The 13,210-nt window shown below is 50.6% G+C and overlaps 2 protein-coding genes across 2 annotated transcripts; one reads left to right on the top strand and one right to left on the bottom strand.

The window, feature by feature from the left end:
• Nucleotides 1-2,621: 2,621 nt before the first annotated feature.
• GPATCH4 (G-patch domain containing 4) lies at nt 2,622-9,637 on the top strand. Its single transcript, XM_027094937.1, has 8 exons — nt 2,622-2,711; nt 5,164-5,304; nt 5,774-5,847; nt 5,959-6,051; nt 6,152-6,238; nt 7,834-7,925; nt 8,185-8,235; nt 8,459-9,637. The coding sequence occupies exons 2-8, from the start codon at nt 5,226-5,228 to the stop codon at nt 9,174-9,176; spliced, it is 1,194 nt and encodes a 397-aa protein (XP_026950738.1). The 5' UTR covers nt 2,622-2,711; nt 5,164-5,225; the 3' UTR covers nt 9,177-9,637.
• On the bottom strand, nt 9,519-12,828 carry NAXE (NAD(P)HX epimerase). The gene is made up of 6 exons (XM_027094938.1): nt 12,585-12,828; nt 12,332-12,440; nt 12,077-12,187; nt 11,880-11,993; nt 10,597-10,744; nt 9,519-10,277 (listed from the first exon to the last, which is right to left on the bottom strand). The coding sequence occupies exons 1-6, from the start codon at nt 12,764-12,766 to the stop codon at nt 10,075-10,077; spliced, it is 867 nt and encodes a 288-aa protein (XP_026950739.1). The 5' UTR covers nt 12,767-12,828; the 3' UTR covers nt 9,519-10,074.
• Between the last annotated feature and the right edge of the window lie 382 nt (nt 12,829-13,210).

Here is a 13,210-nt window from a genome sequence, read left to right as displayed (position 1 = left end):
TTGTGTTAAATTCCTAAGTGCTTTATTCCTTTTGAGGCCATTGCCTATGAATTTTTTTTTTTTTTTTTGCGGTACGCAGGCCTCTCACTGTTGTGGCCTCTCCCGCCGCGGGGCACAGGCTCCGGACGCGCTGGCTCAGCGGCCATGGCTCACGGGCCCAGCCGCTCCTTGGCATGTGGGATCCTCCCGGACCGGGGCACGAACCCGTGTCCCCTGCATCGGCAGGCGGACTCTCAACCACTGCGCCACCAGGGAAGCCCTGCCTATGTATTTTTAACATAGATGGGCTCTTACTATGCAGGAACCAGTTTGTACCTGCTTTTTTCATTTCCATCATATCATAGACATTTCCCCCAAGTTATTAAGACTCCTTTTAAAGCTACATATTAGTGCATTGTACGGTTACACTATAATTTATTTAGCAATTCTCCTGTTGTGGGATATTTAGGTTCTTTACAATTTTTCCATTTTATAAATATTCCTGTAATAAATATTTCTATTGATCTTGCTATGTCTGCATTTTAGATTATTTCCTTATAAGTAGTCATGGCCCCTTCCCCCACGAGAGAACACAGCAATAAAGTGCCGGATATGAATCAGGAAGAAGGACCTCACCAGAAGGTGATCGTCCCAGTCCCTTGATCTTGGACTTCCCAGCATGCAGAACTGAGAGCAGCCAAGATGGCGGCATAGAAAGACCCTCAGCTCACTTTATAATAGCCATGTATTCTTGTTCTTACAATGGATTTTATTTCTCACAACTCTTGTGAGGAGTGTGAGACCCCATGAAACTTGGAACTCCTGGAGGCCCATTTCTTCTTTTGCAGTCCCACATAGCCCCCAGGGACAGGCTTACAGGCTGGGAGAGACTCCTTCAGGAAGCCCTCAGGGGCCCTGGCTTCTCCTCTTACCCCTGTGGCACTGTGTCCTGACCTTGCCACAGCTCTCATCACTCACTCATATAAATGCCTGGTAACTTGTTACACTCCCACAAGACGGTGAGGTCCAACAGGACAAGGGCTGGACCCCTAGCTCTTGGCCTACAGAAGACCCTTAATAAATGTTTATCAAATGAGTGAATCAGGCAGAACAGGAGTTCAAGGTCCTAGGCCAGAGGAAGACTCTTGAGTCAAGGAATTATGGCCATTAGGTTTTTGGAGTGGCTGGCAAAGCATGCCACACAGAAATTGCAGGCTGGAAAGGGCCCTTGAGGTTGCCCTATTCAGGAGTTTTCAAACCTCTTTTATGCCCACAGTATAATAGATAGATAGATAGATAGGGGAGATGGAGTGGGAAAATGGTGGAAACTGAAGACCTATCTATGGAATTTTCTCTCTTTTTTTTTTTTGCTGCGCTGCTCTGGCTTGCTGCATCTTAGTTTCCCGACCAGGGATCGAACCGGACCCCTGGCAGTGAAAGCTCAGAATCCTAACCGCTGGACCGCCAGGGAATTCCCCCTTTATTTTTCCTTCCCAGGTAGCATATTGTAAAAGTAAAATTAATTTTATGTAAAAAAAGAAATCATATGGGGATGAGGGAGTATGACATACTGAGCAATTATGACAAAACTTTACTATGAAACAGCAGTTTTTCTTTTTGAAGTTCCTTGGGGGTGGGGGTGGGGGTGGGTCGGCCTCTAAGTTACCGTAAATCCTGATACAGGGACGCAAACAAGGGATTTTTATTTTTTATTTTTTTTCAGGTTTTAGTTCTTGGGTGGCTCCGTGAAGCCTAGGAACAGTTTGTGGGGATGAGAGCACGTGCAGCCACTCTTGTTGATTTGTTTGCAATATGTTCTTTCCCTCCCCTGCTCAATGGACCCTAATACTTAAAAGGCAAGTCCAAACTCCTCAACCTGGCATGGATTCCGGGATCCTCCCTCTCTCTCCAGTCCCACTCGAGGTCCCGATTTTCCCTGGGCTAGACTAGGTGCACCCCGAAGTCAGGGCTCTCTCTTATGCATCTTTGTATCACCAGTACCAGAAGGGGCAGGTCTTGGCACAGCGTGGTGAGTCAAAAAGTGTTTGATGGGCTTCCCTGGTGGCGCAGTGGTTGAGAGTCCGCCCGCCGATGCAGGGGACACGGGTTCGTGCCCCGGTCCGGGAGGATCCCACATGCCGCGGAGCGGCTGGGCCCGTGAGCCATGGCCGCTGAGCCTGCGCGTCTGGAGCCTCTGCTCCGCAACGGGAGAGGCTACAACAGTGAGAGGCCCGCGTACCGCAAAAAAAAGAAAAAAAAAAAGTGTTTGATGAACCTACTGAAACCTCTTATCTCTAGGATTTTATAAATAACTGTCCCTGCAGGTTGAGTATTCATCCCCGCAAATCACCTCAGAGGTGCTACCTCCTTCTCTGCCTCCACGAATCTCTCAGGCCACTCTCGATGGTTTCCCCTAAAGTTTTCCTTCCTCATATTTGTGCCTGGAACTAGTCAGTGTCGGACCTAAAGCTGTTCTCTGCATCCCAATAGAGCCGGATAGGACTGAAGTCCCACGGCCGTTCAGACCTGCAGGGAGGAAGAAAATAGAACACTTTCCGGATCTTCTGAAACGTGCACAACACAGTTCCTCCGGGGACGACCGAGAGTTCGGTTCCGGCGTGCGTCTCTATGGTTTCGACAGCCTAGAACGACCGAAACGGTACTTCCGGGAAGATGGCGGCGCACGGCTCGCGTCGGGCACATGCTTCTGCGGAGAGGACCTTACACTAACGGTAAGAGCCTACAGTCCCCCGAACGGTGGCTGTCAGAGCCCGGGCTCAGGAGCAAATGTGAGAGCAGGAGAGTAGTTTTACCCAAGTGAAACTGCGGGAGGAGGGCTGGAGTTTAGACCTCAAGAGGAAGGAGGCCTAGGGAAAGGGTTGCCGGTTCTTTGGAATCGCTGTAAGAAAGGTGGCCCAGGGCCCCTTCTCCAGAAAACGCAGGTTGACTGGAAAGAAAACAGTTCCTGAAAATGTGCTATAAGTTTATAAAGACCACAGCCTGGGATCTAGTTGCTTCTGTCCAGTTATCCAATCTAGGTCGGTTAAAGCAATTACCATCTGTGTCACTCAGTTCAACGAATGACGACTGAACGCATTCTCGATTCTTGGAGTTGCATTAAGTACACCGGGGTTGGGTAATAAAACCAGGGCGTATAGTTTCAGAATTACTGCGACAGGGGACAGGCAATGGTAGGTTTTACAGCGTAAAGTACAGACGTCTATGAGATTGAGCAATGTAGTGATTAAGAACACCAGTTCTGGAATGCCTGAGATCCTGGATCCGCTACTTGCCAGCTGTTTGATTTGGACAAGTAACTAAACTTCTCAGGGCCATTTGTCAATTACAAAAAAAAAAAAAATCCCCAACAACTCCTAATAGGGTTGTTGGGAGGATTAAATGAGATAATGTGTGTTCAGCAATTAGCAGCAGGCTGGCATTGAGTAAATGCATGTGTTGGTTGTTGTTGTTATTGAAATCTGGAGGCTAGTAGATTAGAAATAACTTGTGAGAAGAAGCAGAGGTTTGAGGTGGCCTCAAAGGCCTCAGTGTTTGAATTTTACTTCTGTTGCATTATCAAGAAGCAAGATAGGGCCATTTCTTCACTCAGTGCTTTTCTGTTGGGACTCTCAAGGTGTCAGTTAGGTTTTCAAATAATCATCCTTCACAGTAGAAATGTGAACAGAAGTGTGATTCATCCTAAATTTGCTACTCTTCATACCTAACCAGACTGGTCATCGTTGTTAAGCCTAATATGTAATGTTTAGGAGGGGTGACTTGATGTGTCTGACTTTTTTCTTTTTTATTAGCATACTCACTAGACATTCTTAAACACAACTGAAAGTTTTAGCCTTTGGAGTTGTCACTTGGGGAAGCCAGAGGGTTACTCCAGGAGTGCCATTAATCAGCTTTTAAAATGGTCTGCAATGCCTGTAATAAGTGATCTTAGTACAAGTTAACTTTAGTGACTCAAGTCAGCAGTGATAGTCTTAGTTTTGAATGTCTTGTGTAATAAGCCATCTTAACCGTTTCAGAGGCAAATTTGGTATATAAGTTGGACAGTGCCATTGTGGAGTCCAAAATGAGGGACACCTGAACAACTCTAAACAAATGCAACTACAGCTGTGACAAACAACACAGATTTGAACTGCATGGGTCCACTTACATGTGGATTTTTTTCAATAAATAGTACAGTACTACATAATCAGTGGTTAGTTGAATCCTGGGATGCGGAAGGCTAGGTATGGGACTTGAGCATCCATGGGTTTTGCTATCCACAGCAGGTCCTGGAACAAATCCCCCGCTGATACTGAGGGATGACTGTAGTTGGGAATGTGGTAGAGAGTGGGCCACTGTGGAGTCAGGCAACCTGAGCTCATATTCCAGCTCCATCTCTTAACAGCTGTGTAACCCCAGGCAAAAAACCCTTTGTAAAATAAGGATAAGGTGTATCTCACAGGACTGTCAGGATTAAATGAGACAGTATAGCAATATGTGTAACCCCTCTGTTACGCTTTAAATGCTCAATAAGAGCACCCTTCCTAAGCTGGACAGTTTCAAAAGGGGTGCTCCAACAAGACTGAAAGACAGTGGGGAAGAGGCATGTAGCCTTCACATTGAGAGGACAGTGTAAATGCTGGGGCACAGGTATAGGATATGGGCTCTGTTAAGTACTGTTGTCAGGTTAACAAGCACCTCCTTGCTTTGTTTTTACGTGGTAATAAATCGTGGGAGATGTTATCAGGTAGTGGTAAAGAGTGGGGACTCTGCAAACAAGCTGCCTGGGTTTGAGTTCAATATGTATCAGCTGTGTGACCTTGAGCAAGTCACCTAACCTCTCTAGGCTTTAGTTTCCTCATTTGTAAAACAGGGATATACTTTCCTGAATGTAAAGTTCAGGAAATCTTCCCGGGCTGGGAAGAGTACGCAAAATGATCCATGTAAAATCTTAGCACAGCCTGGCATGTAGGGAGTTCTCCATACATTTGGGTGTTATTATTAATACCAGGTTTCCTTGGCCTTCAGCATGTTGACATTGACCTCTCAGTGGTCGGACAGGGAGCTCCCCAGGCACCAGGCCTCTTTCCTCTGCCTCTGCTCCAGCTTCAGGAAAGAATTCTTACAGGAGCAGGCAGGATGGATGTGATGGATGATTGGGGCACTTTCTTTTTTTTCCTCTTAAAGGGAAGATAGTGACCCCTTCTCTTCTCTGGTGAGGGCCTGAGGACAGTGACTCTTTTCTAACCATGAGCGTCACCCCAGAGGTCAAGAGTCGTGGGATGAAGTTTGCTGAGGAGCAGCTGCTAAAGCATGGATGGACTCGAGGTGATTCCCATGGGGCCCTTTTCACATCCCCCCAACTCCCTCACTACCCTCTGCCCAGGGAAGAGGCATCATCCTGGATTAACCCCTATGTAGTCCGTTCAACTGAAGGAGGAAAGTTAGTTTAAAGGGAAATTTGCAGAAGAAAATTGCTGACATTTCCAGAAAAGGGAAGAAGGGAAGAAATATGATGGTGGATAGTGAGAAAGAAGTGGTTCGGAGGACTGGGAGCGGGAGGAAGAGACACGACTTCTGTCCTGAGAGAATTATGAAGGAAAGATAGTTTGGGCTCAAAGATGGGAGGACTGCATGGAGAGGTGCTAGAAACAGTGCAACTGGGAGGGCTTCCAAGATGGACGGAGCATGCCCAAAGTTAGGTATGTGGAATGGCAAGGAGTGGCATGTGCTGGGTGTGCCTTGTGAGGGCTTGGGGCAGGAGTGGAATAAGCCAAATCATTCACTGTGTTTGCAGGCAAAGGCCTGGGCCGGAAGGAGAATGGCATCACCCAGGCCCTCAGGGTAACGCTGAAGCAGGACACTCATGGGGTAAGACTGGGCAGGCTGAGGGAGGTCAGTGTGGATGGGACAGGGGGGCCTTGAGGATAGGGGGAGGAAGGGGAATGACGGGTCCCGAGTTCACACTTCTTCCTCTGGCAGGTGGGACACGACCCTGCCAAAGAGTTCACAAACCACTGGTGGAATGATCTCTTCAACAAGACTGCGGCCAGCTTGGTAGTGAAAACTGGGCAGGTATAAGCTCTAATAGTAGGCACATGAACCATGAGGGCCTGGGACATGTGGGGGTGAGGGAGACATGGCATGTCACCCACTCACGGATACTCCCCCACAGGATGGCGTACAGATAAGGTGCCTGTCTAAGGAGACCACCCGTCATGATCCTTCCAAGCCCAGCTTGCTGTATCAGAAGTTTGTGAAGGTATTAGAGGCTGGGGGTGAGAGGGCCCATCCTTTTTTCCTTCCCTGGTCTCCCCTGGGGCCTGAACAATTGCCTTGTATGCCCTACCTATTCTCAGGACTGTCCTAACAGTGGGATCCTGTGACCAACCTCGCTGTTGCTTACCTAGACTGCCCAGACCCTCAGCAAGAATTGAAATCTTCAGGTTGAATGGATCCCTGCCATCTGCTGAGGGGGCAGCAGTGGGGAGTGGGGGGTGGGGCACAGTCAGGAGCTGTCAGAGCAGGGCAGGGAGGGGATGTCTAATTCAGAGGACTTAAAAGTCAGAGGAGACCTGCGGGATCATCTGACCCATTGTCCTTATTTTGCAGATGTGGCCAAAAGGGGGGAAAGTGGCTCGCTGAAGAGCCCACAGTTGGCTAGTAATGGCAGACAGGACTAGAACCCAGGTGTTCAGACTCCCCTTTTCTAGCCCGCCAACAGAAGGGAGCTAACATTTAACGATCCTCTATTATGTCCTTAAGGGCTCTATGTATTATCTAGCAAATCCTTCCCATTCATCTCTGTGGCCATCTTCTGTCCCAGTTCAGACCATCATCCTCTCCTGCCTCATTTCTTTCACAGCTCATAACTAGACTCCTCACTCTAGTCTCAATCCCCACCGCGATTAGTTCATTCTCCACAAAGGATCCAGTGTTCTCTGAAAAACACAGATTTCATTCTGTCACTGCCTCCTCCTTGACCTCGGATGACACAGTCCAGATGTGTCAGACTGGCTCACATGGCCCTTCATGCCTTGTCCCTGCCTTCTTTCTTAGCCTGTCTCTCGCCACCTCTCAGGACCTCTACACTTTAGCCAGATGGAATCTGAATCTTTTCAAGGTACCATGTTTTTTCACTTTCAAGTTTTTGCACATGCTATTCCCTCTGCCTGGGACATTCTGCTTCCTTTGCCCCTTTACCTGCTGACCTTTTTCTTGTCTTCCAGGGCTCAGCTCCTTGTAGAAACTATTCCCCAAACCCTGAAGCCTGAGTAGGGTACCCTTCCTCTAGCACAGACAACACTTTCATCATCATTTTCTATGTTCTGCCATATTCCTTTACCCTCCAACCATGTAGATTCCATCTGGGCTGGAACCATCTCGTCCTTATTCCACTCTATCCCCAACCTCTTAGCCCAAAGTAGGTTCTTAACCTGGTTAAAGTACTGTGCATAGGTATAGGGGGAGGGGGCATGAAAAGTAGCATCTTTATTGTACATTACTGGCACCATGGGATGACCGCCAGGGGGCACTTGTCCCACTGTGAAGACCTGATGACCCAGAGCACTTCTTCCTCCCTTCCTGTTCTGCCCACTAGCTGGCTGTGAGCCAGGGAGGCCAGGACTGCCCCCACCCCACCCACCCCCAACTGCAGCCCACCTCCTGCCCAAGTTGATGTATGCAGTTTGGCACCTCTCGTGTGGGGCTGCAAGGAGCGATGTTGGGGGCTGACAGATTTGTGCCAGTGGCTGTTCAGGGTGGCAGTGGCACCACTGCTCTTCCCTTTCCAGGAGGGAAGAGCAATGGTGGTGGTGCTGAGTGGGCCTTGTCCACCCCCATGATTCCTCCTTCTAGACGGCCACACTGACTTCAAGTGGGGAGAAGCCAGACAAGGACTTGGAAAGCTGCAGTGATGACGACAGCCAGGGGTCCAAGCCTCCAAAGATGTGAGACTTCTTTTTAGTGCCAGGGGCATGTGGGAGGAGATGCCTTCCAATCTCAAAAGAAAGGACCAAGTGTAATGCTTGACTGTGGGCTTCATCAGGGTGGAAATGTGTTGTACTCATCTTTGTATCCCCTACACCTAGAAAAGTGCCAGGTCCTGAATAGGAACTCAGTGCTGAAGGAATGTTTTAGAGGGGAGGAGAGGTCAAGCCTTTCCACCAGATCTGTTTGTAACTCCTGATTCCTGCCCTTCCCCAACAGTCTGACTGATGAGATGATGCTCCAAGCCTGTGAGGGGCGAACAGCACACAAGTAAGTAGCGGTTAGCTTCTTGGGCTCCCTTCTTTTCTCCCCATCACAAGCCCACCCCTGTGCCACTCTTTTCACCCCAGAGAAAGTGATTCCTATTCTCTGCCCATTTCTGAAGCTGCCTGAAGACAAGCAGCTCCTCCCTTATGAACTTTCCCTGCAGTCTCAGAGATTAGGCCTATTTTCCCCAATACCCTCCCTCTGACTTGGGCCCCATCTATTTCAGGGCTGCCCGTCTTGGGATCACGATGAAGGCTAAGCTTGCTCGGTTAGAGGCCCAGGAGCAGGCCTTCCTGGCTCGTCTCAAAGGCCAGGACCCTGGGGTCCCTCAACTGCAGTCTGAGAGCAAGCCCCCACAAAAAAAGAAAAAGAAAAGGAAGCAGAAAGAGGAGGAAGAGGCCACGGCAACTGAAAGGAATGCAGAAGAGTACCCAGAACACACTCACCAGAGTGTCAGGAAAAGCAAGAAGAAGAAAAGGCGGCATCAAGAAGAAAGTGTCACAGATGAGAGAGAGGGAACAGCTGTAAGGCATGAGGAAGAAGAGACCACAGGAACAAGTGGGCTTGGGGAATTTAAAAACAGAGAACAAACTGATCAGTCCCTCAGGAAAAGGAAGAAGAAGAGGAGGCAGCGTGAGGAAGAAGACTTCAACATGGAGGAGGCTGTTGTAGATGGTGGGACCAGAGAAGCAGAAAGCAGATCATGCAGTGATCGGAAAAGTAGGAGAAGCAAGAAGAAAAGACAGCGGCATCAGGAGGAGGAGGACGTCTTGCATGTAGGGGATGAAGGAGAGGAGGAAGGTGGCAGGGCTAGGACAGCAGAGAGCAAGGCATACACCGGCTCAAGTGGCAAAGGTAAGAAGAGGCAGAAGCAACCAGAGGAGGAAAGACCTGGAGTCCACACTGACCAGAGAGCAAAAAAGAAGAAACAGAAGAGAAACTGAAGGCCAGGTCAAGATGCAGCCCGATCGATTCCTCTTCAGGAGCTGAAGCCTCAGGGACCTGAGTTGGTGCAGGTCTTGTGTACCCTCTCAGTGAGGAGTCCCTCCCAAAGAGGAAACAGCTCTGGAACAGTAGTCCGCTGAGAGGAGAGCGGTAGTGCCGTGTCTGACTTGAGGGAGCAGGCACATTCCCCCTTACAGCATCTAACCCAGAGAGGCTGAACTCAAGCACCTGCAAGGCCCGGGCAGCTAAGGGACAAGGATGCTGGGGGCTATGGGAACGGGAATGCAGACAGCCTCTGAAGGGGCATCTTGGCTAAAAGAAGTTGAAAATGTAGACCTATGGAAAATGTACTGATTTTTTAATTTTGTGAAGGCTAAGAAAGACATGCAAATTCAGCCCATAGGTTGCCAGTTTCTAACTATACCAAATTGAATAAACATCAGCTTGGTCTCCAAGCCTATATATAAGTCCTGACCATCATCTCCATTCTCAGCCTGAGAAGGTCCTGAATACAAGTTAGTTTCCTTGGAGGCCTCTGAAGAAATTCCTTCTGTTAACTTCCTGTAGTCTTGCTGTGCTGTTAAGTGGAAGGAGAAAGTTCAGAGAACCTCACCCAGCTCCCTGTCTGCATCCTTGATAAGAATTGTGTGTGTGTAAAGGACAGCACACCTCACTTGGGAGCCTTTTTTAGCATCTGAAAGTGAATTGTCATTGCCCCCAAATGTCATAGCAACCCCTCTTGCATATTGTTCCCCCAGAGAGAGGGCACCACATCTCCAGTGTTGCTCTCTGGCTCCTGCCATCTCTTAACCTTTATTGCCAGAAGAGCTCCCAGGACTCCACAGTTCTGGGAGAGAGGAACTAAATCTATTGGGAAGAATGCCCGCCCGCCTTCCCTCACTGCAGACGATAGACACACTCGGTGTCAGGGTAGGGTGGCAGGTTCAGCTGGTACTTCTTTTCCAGAGCAGGAGGCACGAAACGACCCCCCAGGTAGTGGTAGCGACCAGTAAACTGGCTTGCAGACTTTTTGGGTGCTGTCAGGGAGATGAGCAAGTCTGGCTGGATCCCTCCAGAGTTTCCCTTCTCCACATCCCATCCTGAAAAGAAGGTGGTATTCAGAAAGAGCGGAAAAGACCAGATGTCCAGTCCCCTTCCACACCTTGCTCTACTCTAGTCCTAAAAGAGTGGGAAGCCCCCTGGGTCCCCACCCGAGGAAATCGTGTGCATGTACTCCTGGGCTGTGGTCTCGGACAGTCACTGTAAAGGGCATTCCTGAACGTTGCTCCCCAGCCCTACTCTGGCTGTGGTATGCACCTCTACACTTGGTCTGAACCTTGAGTCAAGAACCAGGACTCCTAGTACCTACCTCAAGGCAGGGCAGGGCCCCAATCCCCCCAACCTCCTTGGACCCAGCACCTGAGGGAATGTCGATGCTGGCAATGGGCACAGTGAGTCCATTCAGGACACTCAGGATGCTGCGGAATGGCTCCCGAACATCACCCTTGAAGCTGAAGCCAAAGATGGCATCCACCACCAGCTCGTATAGTTCATCAATCAGCGTGGGCTGTGGTAGAGCAGAAAAAGGAAAGGATGTCAGAGCCGGCAGCTGCACAAAGAACCCTTAACAGGAGAGGGCTGTCCTTTGTACCCACAGACCATTCACATAGGCACAAATATAATTTTTTTTTTTTTTTACAAATATAATTTTATCTCGTTCAGATGGCATTCTGAGGCCTAGAGTTAAGTGCAGGTGGGTCACTGATTGAGGCCAAGCTGAGTGCAGTCACATTTTCTGTTCTGAGTGCCTGCCAACCATTGGGGAGGCTACAGTGTAGGACAGCCTGAGACTTGGAGTCAGGAGGGACAGGTTCTGGTCTTGGCTCTGCCATGATCTGGTTCTGTGACTTTGCACAAATCACTTCCCTTCTCTTGCATCTCAGTCTCTTCATCTGTAAAATGTGTTAAGGAATTTTAAAAAGAAGTTCTCAAGTTTTCCACTCCTAAATCCAAGATCTGAAGCATCTGAAGAAAGGGTTTAGGATGAGGCAGTCACCTCAGCTCCCAAGAGATGCAGATGATGTGTTTACTGCAAGCTAGGCGAAGAGGAACTGGCTGCAGAGTTACAGGAGTGGGGCTTCCCTGGTGGCGCAGTGGTTAAGAATCCGCCTGCCAATGCAGGGGACACGGGTTCGAGCCCTGGTCCGGGAAGATCCCACATGCCGTGGAGCAACTAAGCCCGTGCCCCACAACTACTGAGCCTGCGCTCTAGAGTCCACGAGCCACAACTACTGAAGCCCGCGCGCCTAGAATCCGTGCTCTGCAACGAGAAGCCCGCGCACTGCAACACAGAGTAGCCCCCGCTCACCGCAACTCGAGAAAGCCCGCGCACGGCAACGAAGACCCAATGCAGCCAAAAATAAATGAATGAATTAATTTAAAAAAAAAGTGACAAGGGGAAATGAAGCTGAAGAGAAGGTAGTGTTGGGAACTCATGGAGCACGCCTTATGGAGAAGGCTCTTACACCACTTCCATTCAGATAGCATGCTTTAGGCATCTTCTGTGTCAGGCACTATCCCTGCCCTCTAAGAGTTAATCCTCTAGAGAGGAAGATAAGCAAATGAGCTCAGTCTGGAAAGGTGAGGGAAGAGCAGAACACGGGCAGCAGTATTGAGGAGGGCAGTGAACTGGAACCACCTACCTCTGGGGGCATTTCACCAAGGAAAGGGATGTCCATTTTCTGGCACTGGGTCACCAGTGCAGTGAAGAGTGGCTTGTTAGGCCTTTTAGGATAATAGATGGTTGGCTGGTAGCCCTATGAGGAAAGGAAAGGGGTGATTCAAGCCCAGGTCCTGGAAACCTCATACTCTCCCCGACAGCCCTTCCCCACATACTCACAAAGAGTTTGAGGTGTCGAGCACAGACCAGGCCATCTCCTCCGTTATTCCCGGGGCCACAGATGACCAGGACAGTAGGGGGGCTCCTGGACAAGGACGTGGGGGGATATGCCTGAAGGCAGAGTCAAAGGGGATTCAGAAGGGCTTCGGGCAGTGACAGCCCAGTCTCGGCCTGGCCGTCCCTCCCACTTCATTGTGCCTAGGCCAGGTGGCTTGCACAGTGACTGCCCTTTAGGTGGAGAGTTGTGCCACTGACCTTGGCAATGGCTGTAGCACAGCTCAGCCCGGCCAGCTCCATAAGTTGGTCCACGCTGAACTGGTACTCGTTAAACAGCTCCTGGTCCACGGCCTGGGCCTCCTCCTGGCTGAGGAAACCCACAGCCTGAGTCCCCTTCCCCCAGGTGTTCCGTCGCGCAGGCGGCGCGGCCCAGGTCCCGCCCCTGGGGGGGGGGCTTCCACCCAAGTCCCGCTCCCAGCGTGCCCGCCCAGAGAGCACGTGCCCGTCCAACCTCAGGTACTTCACTGCTGAGCTCGCCATGCCCTCTGAGTCCCCGCGGCCACCCGAGATCAGCCGCTGCGGCCCCCACCAGGTGGCTCCCGCGCGACAGGCGCCGGCCTGGACTCTGAGGAGCGATAGGCGCGGGCCCGCAACCAGCAGCCCGAGCCCCAGGAGCGCCCGCAGCCCGGACATTCAGCTCTCAGAGCGCGCGACCCCGCCCCGCCCCGCCTCGCCCAGCCGCGCCCGGCGCATGCGCGGCCCCTCGTCCCGCCCCCGAGAGGCCGGGGCCGCGCGCGCCCCTGAAGGAGGTGGTCCTGGAGCTGGCGGGACCGGTAGTGGGACTCCACCGCTCCCCCGTGTGTTGGTATGCGCGACAGCGCCCTCCCGCCCCGGCCCCACGTCGTCCGGGCGCTTTGTCTAGATGCCAGCCCTTCGCGGGAGCATTTTCATATTGCCTCACAGATGACCGAAGTGCTTTGCTTCCAACCGCCCTTTGATAATAATGCTTGTTTTTCGTAGCTCTTTCAGCAAGCTGTATAGCATAGCAGTTTGCCCGGGTTCCTCCCCTACCACTTAGTGGCTGAGTGAACTTGGCTCTCCAGGTTTCAGTCTCCTGTCTATAAAATGGGGATACGA

This window comes from Aethalodelphis obliquidens, unplaced genomic scaffold (genome assembly GCF_003676395.1).
Source record: "Aethalodelphis obliquidens isolate GAN/ISIS:26980383/991018 unplaced genomic scaffold, ASM367639v1 scaffold90, whole genome shotgun sequence".
NCBI lineage: Eukaryota > Metazoa > Chordata > Mammalia > Artiodactyla > Delphinidae > Aethalodelphis > Aethalodelphis obliquidens.
Note: the sequence above shows the minus strand (reverse complement) of the source record. Positions and strands in the feature narration are given on the sequence as shown.